Source organism: Stegastes partitus, unplaced genomic scaffold, assembly GCF_000690725.1.
Source record: "Stegastes partitus isolate 25-593 unplaced genomic scaffold, Stegastes_partitus-1.0.2 Scaffold719, whole genome shotgun sequence".
NCBI lineage: Eukaryota > Metazoa > Chordata > Actinopteri > Pomacentridae > Stegastes > Stegastes partitus.
In genome coordinates this window covers 79,941-99,176 of record NW_007578450.1, presented here as the reverse complement: position 1 = coordinate 99,176, position 19,236 = coordinate 79,941, and the positions used below count along the sequence as shown (strand labels likewise).

Sequence of the window (19,236 nt, the reverse complement as noted above, 5' to 3'; positions counted from 1 at the left end):
GAAAACGCAGATTTATGGCATTAAAAACGATTCTTCCAAAAACCTACGACCAAAGTGAAGACTTGTGAATCCTCTGCTTATGCGTCTGTACGTAGACATCAATAACTGGAGTTTTAGGTTTCACTGCCTGCTACAAAATATGTTCTTACGTCACATATGCGGCCTGTGTTTACATTTGGAAACAGCGTGGACGCCCTCAGAACTGTGTTGGCGTCGTCTCTTGCTCCACGTACAAGAACACAGGCGAAGGACGACGTTAAGGACGGTTATTTTATGATGGCAAGAGACAGAAGCTCACTCTGATTGGATAGGATTTGGGGAACTATTGCCACCGAAAGGTTTGGCGTGCTTATGAATGTGCTTAACAACACACCTATGCGGTTAGGTGTGGATGAAAACGATATTCGGTTTAATAAAAACCCTGCTACAAGGCCTAAGTGAGGTTTCATTGGCATCATATCTGTGTATCTGTTTTACAAACAGAAGTAAACCAGCGCTCCACATTAACTTTTTCACTGGTAGCACCGGTGCGACCAACTTCCTCATTCGATCGCACCTCCCACCTGGTTACAGGCAAAACACATCACTTGCTGAACATTTTTTTTAGCGATAGGCCCTATAGTTAACCGCTGTACCCCATACGACCCACATTGCAGGCTGTGGTAGATTCTGTTGGTGAGCTCAGACAGGTGTGTGACCAAAATGACTTCGTTAAACTGGGGCGTCCTAATGTCAGATAAAACCAAGTGAAGAGCTCATTTGCAAAAACAGAAAACTCCATTTTTGGAAATTTTCACAGAAGTTTTTTTTGTTGTTGTTTGCTTGAGATGATATCGATCAAACTGAAGCTGAGTGGATTTGACTCAGTAGAAATGACAAAAATAGAGATATTGTCTCAGGTAGACGATGGAAAAGTGGGTGTTTGCAAATGAACTCTTCAAGTGATTTTTTTTCTGCTGTTTTCCATGAGCGGAAAAAACAGCACCGCTCTGCATATCTAAGTGTAAATACCGCCCAAGTTATAAAAGCACTACTTGGCACCACAGCGGTTAACACAGTCGCTGCCTGTGCCGGTTAGAGGGACACCAATACAGCTTATTGATCATCCTACACTTGAAATTTTAACTCACACGTTCTCACTCTCTGGTTTTTATTTTGGTCGCAGTCTGGAGTCCTGAAGCAAGCACATTCAAAGTTGGAACTACAGGGTTGGATTGACATTAAAAAAAAATCTCTGGAGTCTTTACTCTTGGCCATTTTTGCAGGACGAGACAATACGCTTGTTTAATTGCACGGTTCATACATGTTGTGCAGGTTTACAAGATGGCAGCTGTCTTCCTATGACAAAACTGACATTTTTTTTTCCCCGTAATGGAGACATCTTTTACTTCATGATTGATTTTATAGTCATGAAACTTTGCTTTCGACGATGTTAATTTGTGACCCTGCTCTGTTGTTCTACAGAAGAGGTTCAACAGTCTGCAGATTCCAACAGTAGGTGGTTTCTCTGATGAGACGATGAAACCTCCAGACTGCTGCACCTCCAGTGCACATGCTTGGCTCGGCTGGCTGTACGCCTGACCTACCTGTTTGTCTTGGGGGTTTTCTCTCTCTACGCTGGAGGATCTCGAGGGCTGCAAGCTTCTTTCCTCCGAGTTGCAACGAGACGTGTCCGGGGACAGGAGGTGGCAGCGCTCCTTGGACCGGCCGCGCTCCCTGTCGCCCTGCTGCCAGTGCTCCGACCGAGAAACTGGAGGACGCACACGAGATGAAACAACAAAATGATGGGACAGGACAACACATTTAGATAGCAGGGATAAAAAATAAAACACATAAAGCTGTCACGCTAAAAACATTACAATAGATCTGGAAAAAAACAACAACTTCATCTGTAAAACCTCATCAGAAGTCAAGCGGCGCGACGTGGAAAACCACTCTCGCTAACAGTAGGTGAGCAGCACTAACCAGCAGCCTTGTAGCTCTTGTGACGAGGACGGTACACCCGCTCAGGACTTTTCTCCTCCTGCCAAAGTCCGTTTACGCGTTGGTCCCCAACCGTAGAGGCTGAACGCTTTATGGAGCCACTTGTAACCTCCGCTTGCTTGTATATGAGAACAGACAGGAATAAAAAAAACAGACAAACACGCAAGCACAGGGTACACACACACGAACAAATCATTCAGAAAATAAACATTCAGAAAGAAGAGGACAATCAAAACTTGTTTTTCATGCTTTAGTCATTGCAAAAGGTGCAGTGCATCCTACAAGACTTGGGGGGTTTGGTTTAGTCTTTGCTCTAGTCTAGGGATGAAAGAGGAACAAAACGAGGCATCAGCATTCAAGGACCCGTTCTAACAATTCATTAAAGTTTCCAGAGTACCAAAGGTCAAAACAAAAACTCTACTGATTTGAACTTGTCAGCATCTCGTGCACGTGAGGAACAAGGCACTTTGGCATAAGAGCCCATGCAGTCACCGAAGTCCTCCAGATCCATCCCAGAAGCCGTGTCAAGGAAAATATGTGTACCTGCAACTCTACAGCCAGACGGGGCATGGAAGAGGCCCGAACACACAGGCCCCTCCCTACTGGGAGCTCCAGTGGGGCTTCAATCCCCCTACTGCACTCGCCCACCTAGGTGAGTACAGAAACAAGAGAGGAGGGCAAGGAAACACAGAGCACTAATCAGGCTCAGCCCTGCCAGGACCGCCTCTATTCACCGAGGTCCAGTTCGGGTGAGAGGAGGGCAGACAAGCCATTTCATCACTGAGAGTCATCTATCATAGCCATCTCCATCGCCATCCAATCAGAAGCCATTCCAGCCAACGGATCAACAGCTAGCAAACAGGAAAACTGACTTCAACGAGGAGTAGAAACAGAATAAAACAGGAGCAAAGAGTGAAGAAGAAGAAGAAGAAGAAGGAGGAGGAGAACGAGACAATAACACAACAGCTGACAGGGAAAGATGGGCTTCATATTTCAGCTTTGGAGGTGCATTCAGTCATGCATGTTCAGGTCTTAGTAGCTACAGAAAGAGAGCCAGACAACATCTGTCTAGGGGCCCAACGCATTCCTCTAAACACGCATATATGGGTATTTCAGAGTAATTCCATATCATTCAACTGGCAAGCAGAGGAGACCAGTAAAACCAGACAGCAGAGACACAGCAGAACACCAACAGGTTGACAATCTGGATTTGCTGTTCCAACCTCCACAGCATTAAAGGACAGGAGCACAGAGAGCAGCGATGCGATGCTCTGCAAGGCATCAGTCAAAACATATTTATACCAATTTTATGGTATTAAAAGCTTAAACAAAAGTTGTGCTTTATTTAAAAAAATAAATAAAATAAAATAAATCTTTGCTCTAAGACAGTGATTCCCAACCTGGAGCTCTGGACTCAGTCAAGGTCACGAGACAGGAAGTTGTGAAATTAATAAATTGGAGTTTTGATTTTAAAAGAATAGAGAAAAAAGCATCAAGGGTCCAGAACCTCTGTTTGAAGTGAGCTCAGTTAAAGGGAGGAATGTCTTGATTGGTGTCTGCCAGTCAGATCTGAACAAGATTTGGTTTTCTTTCCTTCATACTGGAAGGTGCAGAACTGCTCTGCTTTCAAGTGCAAAAATGTTTTGCCTTCATAAATGAGCAGGTCTGAGAACCACTGCGCTACAGCATGGTCGTGCTCTCACAGCTGTACGATCACGTCGGTCTCCCGTCTTACCGGATTCTGCTGCTGACCGGCGTCGGCGTCTGAGCTCATGGGCTGCAGGAACAGCTCCTGGGGCGAGATGGGGCTCAAAGCCACGAAGCCTCCTCTGGTCCTGAGTGGGCACGGAGGAAAAACAGTAAGCAAACAGAGATATGCGTCGGTGCACAACTTTGCCCACACATGCAGACTCACAGGGCCGAACCGGCGCTGTGGGCCATCATCGGCAGCGGCTGGGTGTTGGACAGGATGTCCTCGGGGAGGGTCGAGGCGTCCAGACGCTTGAACATCAAGCTGCTCTTTTGCTGCGAGACACACAAAAGATCAAATACAGCTCAGACGGCTTCCTGATGTTTTTATTTCTCAAATGATCCGGGTCACATTTAGGAATTTGCAAGAAAGACAAATGTCTGGTTCAAGTCTTGCTGAATACTTTTGCACATTCCAGCTTCATCCGTTGGTGCCGTTCTGTTTGGTAGCAGAGGATGCTTAAGAAATAAAGTAGAGAAGAGTAAAATATAAGATCCATGTCTCCCACACTGTCACCATGGATCAGACAAAATGAAGACGGGTTTATAGTTAGTGCTGGTGTGAGCAGAATAAACGTGAAGGATCAGAAATCTTACGGTACACCTCAACAGTTTTTAATACTTTTTGAAGCACCGGCAATCCAAGAAAACTAAAGGGCAGACTCAGTAAAAGACGTGTCATGTCCTCATTAAAACGTCACAGCTGCCTTTTTACATGTAACTGCTGTATTTGCATCAAAACTAGGCTTCTCATCTTGGATAGAGCCCAACTACTCAATTACCAGACACCTATGCCGTGCACTTGCATTTCTTTTGTCATAGCCATCATTCAGTTGGAGGAAAGATCGGTCACACCAGCTAACGAACCGACTAATGACTCAACCACGATCTTCTTCACAAGACTGCAGAATCGTCGACACACGATCGCTCATTAGTAAGTAAAACAGATAAAAGCAGCAGATGAGAAGCTTGTTGGATCAGAGACAGAAGCCTTTGTGCAAGATCACGCGGCTGAATACGACGAAAAGCCAAAGAAAAGTTGTTGTATCCCTCCAGGTGCTTCAGTATAAGATTTCACAAGGCAGCTTCCTGCTTTGCCCTGCAGGCGGATTTGAAAGGGTCCAGCGTGTCATCACAGCCAGCAGGGAGGGAACCGGATTCTTGTTTTGCCTTTGCTTAACTTTTTTTTATTCACATCTCAAAGATTAGGAGTTAAATCTCCTCATCAAATCGTGGCTTGAATGTGCAGCACAGCGAGAAACACGATTGTGAATATGAAATAAATTTTTAAAAAAAGAGGTGGAAGAAAGTTTTCATTGGGAGCTGACCTGAGCTTCCAGCTGCTGTCTGAGCTTCTTGGCTTTGCTCTGTTTGAAGTAGTCCATGATCATCATGGAAGCGTAGATCTTCCCCACGGTCATGTCCGTATCTGTGAGGGCGAGACACACCAACGTTAACCGCCGCCGCTCGTCTCTCAGCGTTACGCCGAGTATCGCCTGCGTAGTCGGAGCCAGACCTTTGTTGATAGGTACCAGTAGGTCTAAGGTCTTCTGGGGCAGATAAGACCAGATGATGCTGATCTCTTTCTGCAGCTCGTTATCCAGAGCGATGCGGTCCTCGCCACCTGGGACGAACGGCCACATTCAGAGAAACCGTCACGCATCTGGAGCATTTCTTTGTCTTAAATCATTATATATGGAATAACTTCTGACATTTTTACATGAAAAAAAACAAACAAAAACAAATAATCCTAAACCAGACCTCGAGCTATTTTGATTTCCAAAGCTGTGCGGATGAGCGACATCAGAGTGGAGGTGAAGTGGACGGTCATGTCCTCGTCCACGGGCATGTTCATCAACACCAGCCTCTGAGGGAGAAAACAAGGAGAAGACAGAAGGAAAGTCCAGATGTTAAAACATAATATGATCAATGATCAGAAAAAAAGAGAAGGAGAACATCTTTCATCTGCTTTCTTCCCAAACATACAGTAAAATGCATTCATACCCGTCCATTAACGAAAAGGCAAAATTCACACTCAAATAACTAGAAACTGAAAAAAGTAATAATAAATAAAAATTTGCTAAATTATAATTTAGTGAAATAAGATGTTGCTTTTGAATCATGGTTGAAAAGAATAATTTAAAAAAATAAATAAATGCTTGTTTGTTTGCTTGATTTTTGAAATATTTCTGTTGAACCACAATTCAAAAGCAACGTCATGATGTTCATAAAATTTTTATTTATTATTACTTTTGTCGATTTCAGCTTATTTCAGCTGTTGTTTTCCTTCTTTAACAGGAGGATATGAATAAATGTGAGGACGACTGTAAATGGAGTCTCACGGGAAGTTTTTAAGGTGCACCTAGTCCAATTTTTCTTTTTTATTTGAAAAGCAGAACTGAAAGTGTGTTGATATGAATTCACTGCTAAATAAACTGGATTATCCTTCTTATCCGTCTCGTGCTTCTGTGTTTACTCAATTAAAAAAAACAAAACAATAAAGCGATGGTGTTTCAGTACCTTATAGGCGATCTTAGCGGGACATTTTTTACCCAGGCCCAGGGGAGGCGACATGTGCGTCAACATCTCGTACATAGCCGTGTAGTGAATACGACCGCTTCAGAGCGACAAGCAGGAGGAGCAGACGAGGCGGACAGAGAAAACAGAAGCAGCAGGTTAATGGGAGAAAGGCATGAAACATAATACACATTCACTTTTCTTCCAGAAGTAGTTGGTTTTAGTATAATGAATGTAAACGCTGCTGTGGACTTGATGAAGACCTGCTCACTGTAAAGAAACTTTACAATTTCTTAAACTCTTTGACTGCCCTCTGCTGGATAAAGACAGAACATCCATCCATCCATTATCTACACATCACTTAATCCTCACTAGGGTCATGGGGGGCTGGAGTCTATCCCAGCTGACTCAGGGTGAAGGCAGGTTCACCTGGACAGGTAACCAGTCTATCACAGGGCTACACTTAGAGACAGACAACCAAGCACACTCACATTCACACCTACGGACAATTTACAATCACCAATTAACCTCAGCATGTTTCTGGACTGTGTGAGGAAGCTGGAGAACCCGGAGAGAACCCACGGGGAGAACATGGAGACTCCACGGGTGTCCTCACTGGGACGCGAACCGGTGACCTTCTAGCTGCGAGGCAACGATGCTAACCACCTGCGCCACCCTGCAGCCCCATAAGACAGAACATGACCGAGGTAAACAAAACAAGTCTCACCACGCCAGTCGATCGTACTCCCCCCAGATTCGGACAAACTCGTCCAGGTGATGGGGACCCAGGATGGAGGAGTCCCGCGTCAGGTACTCAAAGTTATCCATAATCACAGCCACAAACAGGTTTAGCATCTAAAAGAAAAAAAACAAAAAGGGACAGAAATAAAGATTTGAAGATAAAAATTGGATGAATGTTTTGTTTAGTTTTTTCTTGTTTAAGCTCTGACCAGGAATGAGCTGAAGAATATGAAGGAGACGAAGTAGCAGTAAGCAAAGTCGGTCCCACAGCGTTCCTCGTTGTCCGGAGACCAGGTGGGGTCCGGTGGCCGGGTGGGGTCCGGCTCGCAGTCCTGATTGGACAGACAGGCGAGCATGATCTCCTGCCAGGACTCCCCTGTAGCGCTCCTGGAGGCATAAACAAACAAAAACAAACACCCGGCTGACTGAGAAACTTGGGTCACCTTCAGATAAAAAACAATGAACTAAAAGAACCTTTTTTTTTTCCTCCCACCTGAACAGAAGCATCAACGCGCTGAAAAACGTCTTAAAATTGTTGTGCTGGTTGATCTGGTTCTGGTCGTTCAGCTTGATGTTTCCAAACACCTGCGAAAAACACGTTGCTCATTATTTCTGCTTTTTGCATTTTAAAAACCTCTGCACCGGTGACCCGTCTCCTTTAGAATTTAAGATTCCTTTATTCGTTTATAAAGTTCTTAATGGGTCCTTCATATTTATCAGATTTGCTTTTGATCTTATGAACCCTGTAGAACCTTCAGCTCTTCTGGCTTTTTTCATTAAACCCAAAGCCAGAACAAAGAACCTCGAGTGAAGCAGCGTTTTGCTCTGACGGCCCTCATCTGTGGAGCAGCCGACCAGAAGACCTGAGGGCGGCAGGAAGGGTCGGCGTTTTTAAAAGCAAACTCAAGACCTTCCTTCCTCGTCAGGCTTTTGATTGGTTGGATAGGATTTATTTATTTATTGTTTTTACCTAAAGTGTCTTTGAGTGTCTTGAGAAGTGCCCTATAAGTCTTATTATTATTAATTTATCTGCTATTCATTCATTCATTTAGTTTTGTTGTTGTGTTCTTACCTACTTTGTTGTTCGAGTGTCTTGAAAAGCGCTCTATAAGTATTATTATTATTATTTCTAACTTATATTATTTACTGAGTTCTCTATTCGTTCACTTGTTTACATTGTTTTGTCTCTTTTTTTGTTTAATACTTTGTTTTTCTCTTATTCTGTTTTTAAAATTCTTGATTGTGTTGTTACCTACTTTATGTGTTTATTTATGTGTTTATTTGTGTACGTTGTGTTCTTACTTACTTGGTAAAGCGTCTCTGAGTGTCTTGAAAAGCGCTATATAAGCAGTATTATGAATAACTTGTTTTATTTACTGAGTTCTCTATTTATTCACCTGTTTACATATTTTTGTATTTTATTTTTATCATTTCTTATTCTGTTTTTAAAATTCTTGATGGTTATTTCTATATCTTTTATCAATAGGTATCTTATTTCATTTATTTATCTAGCCTTACCTTTTTTTATTTCTGTATTTTATCTCACCTGCCCGTGTCATGCAGGTCACCGTTTGCTCAGCTCTTGAACGCTGGAGTCGGTTGTTTGTTACTGTTTTATTGCAGTTTTATTTTCTGTACAGCCCTTTGTGTTGCATTTCTGTTTCATTGCGATAGAATTAAAGTCTGATTGATTGGTTGATTGATTGATTGATTGATTGATGGATTGATTGATGGATTAGGTGGCTGTTTGTGTTTTCCTTAGTGGCTACTGACATACATTCAGCACATCTATACAAACATTGGAGCAATGCAGTTGTCAACTTTATCCCTTTAAATTTTAGCACAACAAAGGAAGTCAGCGCACCAGACGAGCTTACAAATGCATGCAGCTGTTTGGTAATCCATTCCCACACGGATTCCCTGCATGTCGTTGCTTTAAACAGTTAGTCCCAACTTGTAACGGCAGCTACAGTCGTCCTCAAACGCATTCACACACCTCCCATTAAATAAGGAAAACAAACTACAGCTGTCACTGAAATCAGTTGAAACTGACAAAAGTAGTAAAAATTTTTTTGAAAAATTATGAAAATCATAACGTTGCTTTTGAATTATGGTTCAACAGAAATATATTTAAAAAATAAAATAAAACAAACAAAACACACATTTTTGTTTTTTTAATTAACCGTTTCAACCACAATTCAAAAGCAACGTCTTGTTTTACTAAATTATAATTTAGCAAATTTTTATTTATTGTTACTTTTTCCAGTCTCTTGTTATTAGAGTGACTGTTGTGAATTTTACATTTGAGGACGACTGTATGACTTTGTGTTTAACGTCACAATTAGCCAACGGTTACCTGCATTCCAATGATGGCGTAAATGAAGAAGAGCATGGCGATAAGAAGACAGACGTAAGGAAGAGCCTGTGAAAAGAGAGGGGAAGTAGTTGATTAAATTAATAGCTGTTATCATCATTATACCGGTAAAAAAAGAAAAGAAAAGAAGCGGATTATAAAGTGTCGTACCTTGAAAGACTGCACGAAGGTCCAGAGCAGGATGCGGATGGTGTAACCCTGCCGCAGCAGCTTGATCAACCTGGCCGTTCGGAAAAGCTTCAGGAAGCTCATGTTGAAGGTGTCACTCGACTTGGGCAGCTGTGCCTGGAGGCAGGGATCGCAACGGGAGAGAGAGAGAGCTGCGTTTAAAGCTGCCTATTCTTCCCTGCTTTCTTATTTTAGGGTCGCAACGTTGTGAAAACGAACGGCAGTCTTGGCAGCGTCTTACCTGTAAATCCACAATTATCTCCGTGATGCTGCCAAGAACGGTGATGAAATCGAAAATGTTCCAAGTGTCTCGGAAGTAGTTCTGCAGGAAAAGGGAGACTGTTTTATTAGCTCTTTGTTTTTTTTTTTTTAAAAACATGAACAAATGTTTCAGCTTTGACTGGCTGCGTTGATGCTCACCACAAAACCAAACGCCATGATCTTGAGTATGCACTCCATGGAGAAGAGGACGGTGAAGGCTGTGTTCAGGTGTTTCAGGACCGCGTCGTACATTCCTGGGGGTTCGCTGTACTTCTAGGCAAAGAGAACGGGCCGTAAAGCCAATCTGAAGTTATTAACAATTAACAAATGTCAAACAAATGCTGGCTGGAAAATGTCAAGTATTAAAGAAACCTCGTAATAAACAGCAAACAAACGTGTGTGTGTGTGTGTGTGTGTACTCGGTGGGTTATTATTACTTTAGAAGCAACAAGCCACTAAGTTCACACGATAGCGTTCAATGAAGAGCGTAATAAACAAAAGAAAGCTGAGTAATTCAGGCAAATCCTAAATGTTTGAACGTCTGTAAGACTGGTGTCGGCAGCTTACTTCACTCCTCATATGGATTCTAGCAGATAAAAAACGTTGGCAAGGTAAAACATTTGAGTCTTTAATTCTAACGTTCAGGAAATCTTCAAACAAGAAATCCTGTAAAAAAAAAAAAAACGTCAAGCTTCCTCCTGCCTCCTCATAAAAACACAACTCCGGATATTCTAGCAATTATTTTCCGATCCTTTTGATTTGGATTTTCCCTGAGATTTTTCAGAAATTTCCACAATTACCAGTCCCCAGTGGCATTTTCTTTTTAATTAAGAAACAGAACATGCAGCTAACTTTTCCTGTCATGGATCTCAAGCGTCTGCAAATTGATTTTAAAATCTAACATGCTCTGAAACCGGCGGCTGCTTCAGTGTCACGAAATCAGTCTGAAAGTTTTGGACTCCAGCACAAAAGCTACAGTTAATAGACTTTATGATGTGTGTCCTGTTACCTTCAGCATGTTTTCACACGTTGGACAAAGAGCAGCAGCTGTATATGATGCCGCTGCTTTGTTTTGCGGTGTGTGATTATCCTGCAGAAGGCACCTCTGCTGTTTAAATGGACTTTCCCTGAGATTTTTTGGAAATTTCCACAATTAACAGTCCCCGGGGTTTTTATGTTTTGTTTGTTTCACAGCAAAACAGCCTCTTCTTTTTAATTACAAGATAATGTAACGGAAAAAAAAGAAAAAGAAGAAGTGACTCGATAATCCGACACTAAATGTAAAACCTAATCTTATGTCGGATAGCAAGGCTGGGGGACGGTCAAGACGGAGGTCGAGACACAAAGAGGGCTTTCATATTTATTGTTTATAGTTGTGATAATAACCTATCTACCTATATGATAGTGATCAGCCGATTGTATCTGACTAGGTGTCTTCTATGAACTGTACCAATCTGTCCTGGGAACATTTCGGATGTTCTCGAGCTTTTTTCAACACTGCTGTCGTCTCTGTCCGTTTCCACTGGTCGGTCGCTCCGTGACAGAAGTTTGTGACTTCTTGAACGCTGGTGAAAACTTATGACGTCTGGCGTGTAACAGTGTCGAAGCAGTTAGTGTCTGTGATTGATAAGCCCGATACAACCGCAGTACTATGTAGAGCAGGGGTGTCGAACTCCAGTCCTCGAGGGCCGCAATCCTGCAAGTTTTAGATGTTTCCCTCTTCCAACACACCTGATTCAAATGATCAGGATCGTTATCAGGCTTCTGCAGAGCTTGATGATGAGCTGATCATTTGAATCAGGTGTGTTGGAAGAGGGAAACATCTAAAACATGCAGGATTGCGGCCCTCAAGGACTGGAGTTCGACACCCCTGAAGTATAGGTTCAAAGCACCAAACCTGTGCTTCCTGTGATCCACTCATGTAGAGGTGTTTGCTAACAAACTGATGCAAACCGACTTCATCAGCTGGTGAGTGGGACGAGTGTGTTGTTAGAACGCTACGCATCGCTGGAAGTAAATCTGTCGGATTGTTCAGTCAGATAATACGCTGTTATCCTTATTTGTGACCCAAAATATCACGTCAGAGTCGGAATCCAAGGCTGTCGGTGTGTTCAGGCTGTTCTTCGTGGCTTCCTTTCGTTTTTCCTAAAAACCTGTCGAGGTTTTCGGATTGTTAAGGGTCAGAATGTCAAGTCAGGCCTGTACTTAACTTTTCCTGTCATGGATCTCAAGCAGTTTCCAGGCTTCCGCAAACTGATTTTAAAATCTAACAGGCTATGAAAACCGGTGGCTGCTTCAGTGTCAGGAAATCAATCTGAAAGTGTTGGACTCCAGCACAAAAGCCACAGTTAACAGACTTCACAAAAGACAAGCAGCAAGGACGTGCTGTTACCTTCATCATGAGGACGACCGTGTTGAGGGCGATCATGACGAGCACGGTGTACTCGAAAGAGGGCGACGCCACAAAGTGCCACAGTCTGTACTGGAAGGTCTGTCTGTTCTGGGGCATGTAGCGGGTCATCGGCTTGGCGGTGATGGCGAAGTCGATGCAAGCCCTCTGATGGGGAGATATTTGACAGAATAAACATACAGAGAAACGATCCGTTATCACATAAACGCACGATAATTTATGTGTGTCTCGCCGCTGCACACCTCGTTCTTCTCCAGACTGCACTCCTGAATCATCTTGTCGCCCTGCTCCTGGAAGGTGATGATGATGAGAGCCACGAAGATGTTGACGAAGAAGAAGGGGAAGACCACGAAGTACACCACGTAGAAAACGGACATCTCCATCCGGTTCCCGTGACTCGGCCCCAAGTTCTCCTCGGTAACGTCGGTGGAGTGCTGGAGGACACTGGAGGAGCAAAAAAGAAAAAAACGATTTTGTGGTGCAAAAACTGAGCCTTTAAACTGTGTGTCATCGTGCAGGTAGACTCACTTCGGCCACCCCTCTCCGGTGGAGACGGTGAAAAGCGTGAGCAGGGCCCAGAAGACGTTGTCGTAGTGAAAGTCGTGTCGCTTCCACTCTCTCATCTTCACCTCCTTCTTGTCTTTGCTGAAGTCAATGTAGCGACCTCTGTGGGGAATAGAGCAGCCCAGCGCTGATTGTTTTACTTAACTCACAGACTAAACCAGCAGCTTCACTGGAAAGAAAGGTGTTGAAGCTCATGTTCCAAGTCAAAGTTACTCTTAGAGGGTTTGCAAAGGCCAATGATATGCACTTTTGGGCCATTTTCTGCTGCCTGCTTAGACCCAAAGTCTTTGTATTGGGAGCTCTTTGTGTCAAGACTAAAATTTGTCCATGTTTTTTCGAATAGCCAGGACGTCAGAAACACCAGAAAAGTTGTAGCTGCATTTAGTAGATCACTAATAATCGTGCATTTCTGTCGTGGATGTGAACTTCTGGCATTTTGTTTCCTTCTTTCCTGATTACAGAGTTTGGTTTGTGTCTTTAGTTTTAATTTCGGTGTTGAAGTTGACTTTAAAGGGTCGGTGGTTAGCACCGTCGCCTCATAGCAAGAAGGTCGCCGGTTCGCGTCCCGGTGAGGACACCCGGGATCTTTCTGCGTGGAGTCTCCATGTTCTCTCCGTGCAGCGTGGGTTCTCTCCGGGTTCTCCGGCTTCCTCCCACAGTCCAGAAACATGCTGAGGTTAATTGGTGATTCTAAATTGTCCGTAGGTGTGAATGTGAGTGTGCTTGGTTGTCTGTCTCTAAGTGTAGCCCTGTGATAGACTGGTTACCTGTCCAGGTGAACCTGCCTTCACCCTGAGTCAGCTGGGATAGACTCCAGCCCCCCATGACCCTAGTGAGGATTTAGCGGTGTATAGATAATGGATGGATGGATGTTGACTTTAAAGGTGAAGAAAACAAGTCTCCCTAAAAGCACGACATAAAGATTTTACACGACGGATCAAACCAACGAGATATGATGTACTTTATTTGTGAACTTGGTGAAAAAGTTGTCATCTTTGAGCTAGCTAGCTGCTTCCCCCTGTTTATTTCTAGTTTTTTTTGCACAGCTACGTGACCCAGACGCTTGCTGTAGCCTCGTCGAAGTGCTCATCTAACTCCCTGCAAGAAAGACGGTAAACATACTTTACAAAATGTCAAAGAGAATGTTCAGGTACGAAGTTATTCAAACCAGTCGTGGAGAGAGGCTCAGATATTCACTTACTTGCATTTGTCCTCCGTATTCATGGAGCTGTCAGTGCAATAGTAAAACCTCCCCTTGAAGAGCTGCACCGCAATGACAGCGAAGATAAACATGAAGAGCTGGTAGACAATGAGGATGTTGAAGACGTTCTTCAGGGACGTGACCACACAGTCAAAAACCGCCTGTAGACGAGAAAGACGAAGCATAAGAAAGCCCGTCGGAGATCTGTGAAATAAAACCGAAAAGCTAAACCCTGGACGGTGTTTGCAGATGTTTGCATCATACCTTCAGCTTTGGAAGCCTCTTGATGGTTTTAAGAGGCCGCAGAACCCTCAGAACTCGGAGGGACTTTATCGTCTTGATGTCTCGACCTTTGTTGTTTCTGTTGACGTCAAAAAAAAGTAGTAAGAGTCGTCGTAGCACACGAACTCGATGCACAAAGACATGTGGCATAGACACATTTAAAAAAACCAAACTTAGGGAAAGTAAAATGCAAACACAAGTGCGTATGAAAGGGAACGATGAGACATGAAACTTCACCTCAGGTGTGTTTGTTTCGAGACCGACAGATGTTAAGGGTAAAAGTTTGAATTAATTATCACATTCAACATTAGTTTGTGCTCTCACATCCTGAAATTAGGGCGTGTACCTATTTTAATCCCTCAAATTAGCCCATAGTGGGTTTTTTTTTCACCTCAAATAACTAAATTTGTTCCATCACGGCTACAGAGTTAAATGATATTCATCTTTATTAACCTCAAGCTTCCTCCGTGTGTCAGAAGGTATTATTCTGACCACAGAGTGAGATACTTACAACGCGTCATCTTCCATTATTACATTTTACAGAATAACGGGGAGTTTTTTTTAATTGATATTGTTAGAAAAATGACTAACTTGAGGGAATAAATACGGTACAAACCATTAACTGGAGCCAGATTAGCAGTGATTTTACCCCTGATACCTGCCAGACGCTGCAGTTTTGTGTAGAAAATGTGACAAAAACAAAAAAAGGAATCGAGAACAAAAAAAAAATAAAATAAAATTTAAGACACATAAAAATAAAACAAATATATGAGAAGCTTATGGGAGACGTTCACATTTAGTGTGACTGAAGTTTTTACCCCATCACATTCCTGGTAGCCCCAACAGTGATAAAATCCACAGGAACAACAGAGAAAAAAAATCGAGGCATAAAGAGAGATACAACGTGAGCAAAGCTCAGAGGATCACAGTTATATTCACAACAGAGAAATATAACATACGGTACCTCTACAGTACACCAAAATGCACAGAAGGTTTAGTTAGTTATCTGTCACACTCATGCTGGGAAAGACAACAGAAACCAAAAAAAAAATTACTTTAAACATCCGTCACTTCACTCTTGTGTAAATTTTCCTCTGGTTGTAGCCCCCCGCGGCGCAAGTTAAGACTAAACACGGTACAGGACCGGGCCTGGCCTCCATATTTGCAGTTTTGTGAGGGAAAGTTGTTTATGACAATACTGTATGCTCAGAACATTATCTGCTGCAGTGAGTCAGGCGTTAGTCATCGGCGAGCAGCACTGTATAGTGACTCACGTCAGAGCGAAGGCAATCAGAGCTCCCACCACTACGATGAAGTCCAGGATGTTCCACATGTCTCGGAAATAAGAGCCGTCGTGCATGATGAGACCCTGGTCGATCATCTGAAGGACAAACACGCGACACGTCCGCGGCCGCGTCAACACAAGAGGCCGAGCAAATCCGCGGTTCAATTCTTTGAAAGTGGAAAATGTTGCTCACCTTGATGATCATTTCAAAGGTGAACACTCCAGTGAAGACATAATCAAAATACCGAAGGACCTGGATAAAAGGAAAAAAAAAACATTTCAAAACTTTTATCTACAACTGGAGGGTGAATTTTCTACTACAAAACTACAAGCACAGCTCCACAGGTGGAGGAAAAATGTAGTCCTATTCATCCAATGGTAATGAACCTGTTATGTTGGCTCCATTCCTACACCTCATGGCTTCGAGATAAACCGCTATTGGGTGAATCAGCACATTTGCAGGCAGAGTGCTGCTTAAGCTGCAGGCGACCTATAAACATGGACGATAGTTCGACTCCCGCTCACGACCCTTTGCTGCAGGTCTCTCCCCATTCTTCTCCCCCCTTTCCTGCTCTAAATACAGGCAAAACACCCCAAAAATATATTTTAAAAACGCTAAATCGATGCAGCAGAGGCCAAGACATTCTAGCTTAGTCCACGAGAACTATAGGTAGACTGATCTGGATGCGTACAATCAGTAATGTGTGGAAAAAAAATAAAAAAAACATCTTGAATGACGAGATAATCAAACTGTCTGTGGTAACGTTCCCTTTTCCAGCTCTGAGAAATGAGTGGCAGCCATAAGTAGCCGGTGTGGAAGATATTTAATTGTCACTTTGTGTGTCTCTGTTTGTCTGTCTGTCTGCGCCTCGTATTATTCCCAAACACAGCGTAGACTTTTTACAAACGGGTGCTTTATTTGGGCACTCGTGACACGCTCCATGGTAATGAGGAAAGCGAAAAGTTGCGAAAAAAACAAACTGCACAGCTATTTTCCCCGGGCAGAGCTGCCGCTTCTCACCTTGGATGTGCGTGAAGTCCAATGTGTCATGACACATTGTTGCTGACACGGTGTTGTGTCAACTGGAGATCAGAAAAACCTGACGGAGCCGCGCCGAGCTAAAGCTTCAATCTGATTTCACTGCGACGAGTAAGTATTTTTGAATCGTTTGTTTTAGCTGTCTGCGACGGATCGAGCAGACGACTTACAGCAATCGAGACATCGGTTGTTCTGGAGATGATCCAGTCTGGCTGCCTGTCTTTCAGATCTCCATACCTGCCTGCTCTTCCGACCACTCGCTCACCATTCGACACATGTCAGACCTCGACACGTGCTGCGAGATAATCAGCGACACTTTCTAAATGTTTTGACTGCATCACATTCGACAGATCAAATTAGCAGATCGCCTCGCGTCTGCAGACATAGATGTAATTTCTCAGCGGTTATAATAACTGCAGTCCTCAGATGTATTCATACCCTCCCGTTAAAGAAGGAAACAACAGCTGAAATAAGCTGAAATTGGCAAAAGTAATAATGAATAAAAATTCAATGAAAATCATGACATTGCTTCTGAATTGTGGTTACACAGAAATAGATTTAAAAAATAAATAAACAAGCATGATGGGACCCGTAAAGAGCTATTTAGTTGAACAACCCTTTGAGCCAATCACTGCCATCAGGTGTTTCCTGTAACTCTCAGTCAGACTGAGCGCAAACTGCTCTCATTTGTCCGGGACAGTTTTTTTTTGGTTTTTTTTTAAATTATTCTTTTCAACCACAATTCAAAAGCAATTTCTTATTTCACTAAATTCTAATTTAACAAATTTTTATTTATTATTACTTTTTTCAGTTTCTAGTTATTTGAGTGACTTTTGCCTCTTCTTTAATGGAAGCGGATGAATACATTTGAGGACGACTGCAGTGCTGTGAGGGCAGCACACTTAAACAAACGTCTCTGAAATCAAAGATCCAGCAAAGATCTTCACACACGTGGCCCGCTGTGTGGAGGCGGGACAGCAAGTAGAGTTTGAATTTCCCCCTGAAGCTCTTGTTTGTATCCTTCACACCTTGTTTCTACCAATGACGCTATGAATAATCTTTTTTTTTTTTCTCTTGTTACTGAAAAAGCTTGGAAGCGTTTTGTTTGTTGCACACTTACTAGAACATGAGCAACTATTCCGGTGCTGTCTTAAAACAATCCACACCATTTGAATTTTGGGGCTTTGTGCTTTCAAATCATGTCCGATTTGTTCACAGAGTCGGTTGACGCCATGCAAGCATCAGAATTTTCACGTGGCCCATATTCAAGCCTCTGAGTGTTGCATAAAAATGTGTGTCCTTCCCGTGCCACCTTTAAAATTTAACTTTTGAAGAACTTAAGACAAAGTGAGATGATGCAACTCTCTCTTTTTTTATCCACAAGGCCCTGCTCTGGAACTTCTGTACACTTGAGTGTCATCAAGCCACAAACATTCGGGGACAGAGGTGCACTTCGAGCTCACCTTGTTTCTGTCTGAATTCGTGGCCACGGGGTCTTCAGCCGCCAACGCGATGCTGCTCGCCACGATCACGAGGAGGATGGTCATCTCAAAGTAGCGCAGAGTGACCACATAGTGACAAATCCTCCTGATACTGCGGAAGATTGATGGCCAAAAAAAATGTTTAAATAAGCAAACACAATCTTGTTGCGTGTGATGATCGGTGATTTGGTGAAATTCTGCATCTTACGGGTTGGAGGCCTTGAAGATGAACATGCTGTCTGGAGCTACCGGCTTAGGAGGAATGCGTGGCTCCTCATCCTCCGTCTCCTCCTCTCTTTCGTTCTGATCAGACTGATATGCCTCCAACTCCGTGCTGTTCACTAAAACCCACAAAGAAACAAAAAAAGGACCGTGTTTGAGCTGTGCATGGACAGCTATGACAAAGAAAGAACAACATGAGTCACTGGCACAATAGATTCAGCAACAAAAAAAAATAAAAAGGCTGCAACAGTGGCTACTCTTGTTCGATGTCAGAAACACCTCCACACAGCGGTACAGTGATACCGACAATAAATCCCACTTCATGATGCAGCATGTAAGGCGGTGTGACTACAGTGACAAGTCAATCCGCCGCTACCTGTCATCGGCGTGAGCTCCAGGAGCGGCTGCGCGGACATCTCGATGGCGACGCTGCCGCCCAGGTTGGCCTTGTCGCGTTTCAAGGAGACGGGTCGGTTCTCGGACTCCATGGCGCTCACGGTGTACTCGGTGGCCTCCAGGGCCGCCTCCACCGGGATGTGCTGGTCCGAGCGGCCGCCCTCGCCCTGCTCCGACCAGTCCAGCAGCTGCTCGCACTGCGGGGGGTCGGGGATGTCGCCGCTGAAAGAGAACAACACTGAACTCAACAGTGTGACAGCAAAATACCTACTGTAGGATGAACTGTGCAAAAGTTTACATATACGCTGTTGCCCATGAAGTTGGAATAATTTTTGTTATCAGACACACTTCTCTTTTTATTTCTATTCATCCACATCAGTAATTAAGTCCCAGTTACCAGGTGGAACCAATTCTGACTTCAGGATGTGACTGAAGAGTGGGACGTCCTGCCCGTCGACTCCATCAACCAGCTGGTGGACAGGACGCCACCATGTCATTGATCCATGTCAGGGGTTCCCAGACTCAATATCAGTGACATTTGAAAGAGTAATATTGGACATTCT

General features: G+C 43.4%; 1 protein-coding gene across 1 annotated transcript in view; it reads right to left on the bottom strand.

Annotated features, from left to right (window-relative positions):
* cacna1eb (calcium channel, voltage-dependent, R type, alpha 1E subunit b) overlaps positions 1 to 19,236 on the bottom strand; it is a 71,453-nt gene that overhangs the window by 965 nt on the left and 51,252 nt on the right. The window contains 27 exon segments of the mRNA XM_008291122.1: positions 1,587 to 1,750; positions 1,966 to 2,101; positions 2,527 to 2,631; positions 3,719 to 3,818; positions 3,899 to 4,008; positions 5,061 to 5,161; positions 5,249 to 5,356; positions 5,494 to 5,599; positions 6,253 to 6,349; positions 6,977 to 7,104; positions 7,200 to 7,377; positions 7,484 to 7,575; positions 9,347 to 9,412; positions 9,515 to 9,634; positions 9,774 to 9,854; positions 9,953 to 10,063; positions 12,186 to 12,350; positions 12,446 to 12,647; positions 12,732 to 12,869; positions 13,969 to 14,129; positions 14,233 to 14,329; positions 15,069 to 15,080; positions 15,525 to 15,631; positions 15,729 to 15,788; positions 18,038 to 18,167; positions 18,264 to 18,396; positions 18,654 to 18,895. Of these exon segments, the coding sequence (XP_008289344.1) occupies positions 1,587 to 1,750; positions 1,966 to 2,101; positions 2,527 to 2,631; positions 3,719 to 3,818; positions 3,899 to 4,008; positions 5,061 to 5,161; positions 5,249 to 5,356; positions 5,494 to 5,599; positions 6,253 to 6,349; positions 6,977 to 7,104; positions 7,200 to 7,377; positions 7,484 to 7,575; positions 9,347 to 9,412; positions 9,515 to 9,634; positions 9,774 to 9,854; positions 9,953 to 10,063; positions 12,186 to 12,350; positions 12,446 to 12,647; positions 12,732 to 12,869; positions 13,969 to 14,129; positions 14,233 to 14,329; positions 15,069 to 15,080; positions 15,525 to 15,631; positions 15,729 to 15,788; positions 18,038 to 18,167; positions 18,264 to 18,396; positions 18,654 to 18,895 (3,250 nt within the window).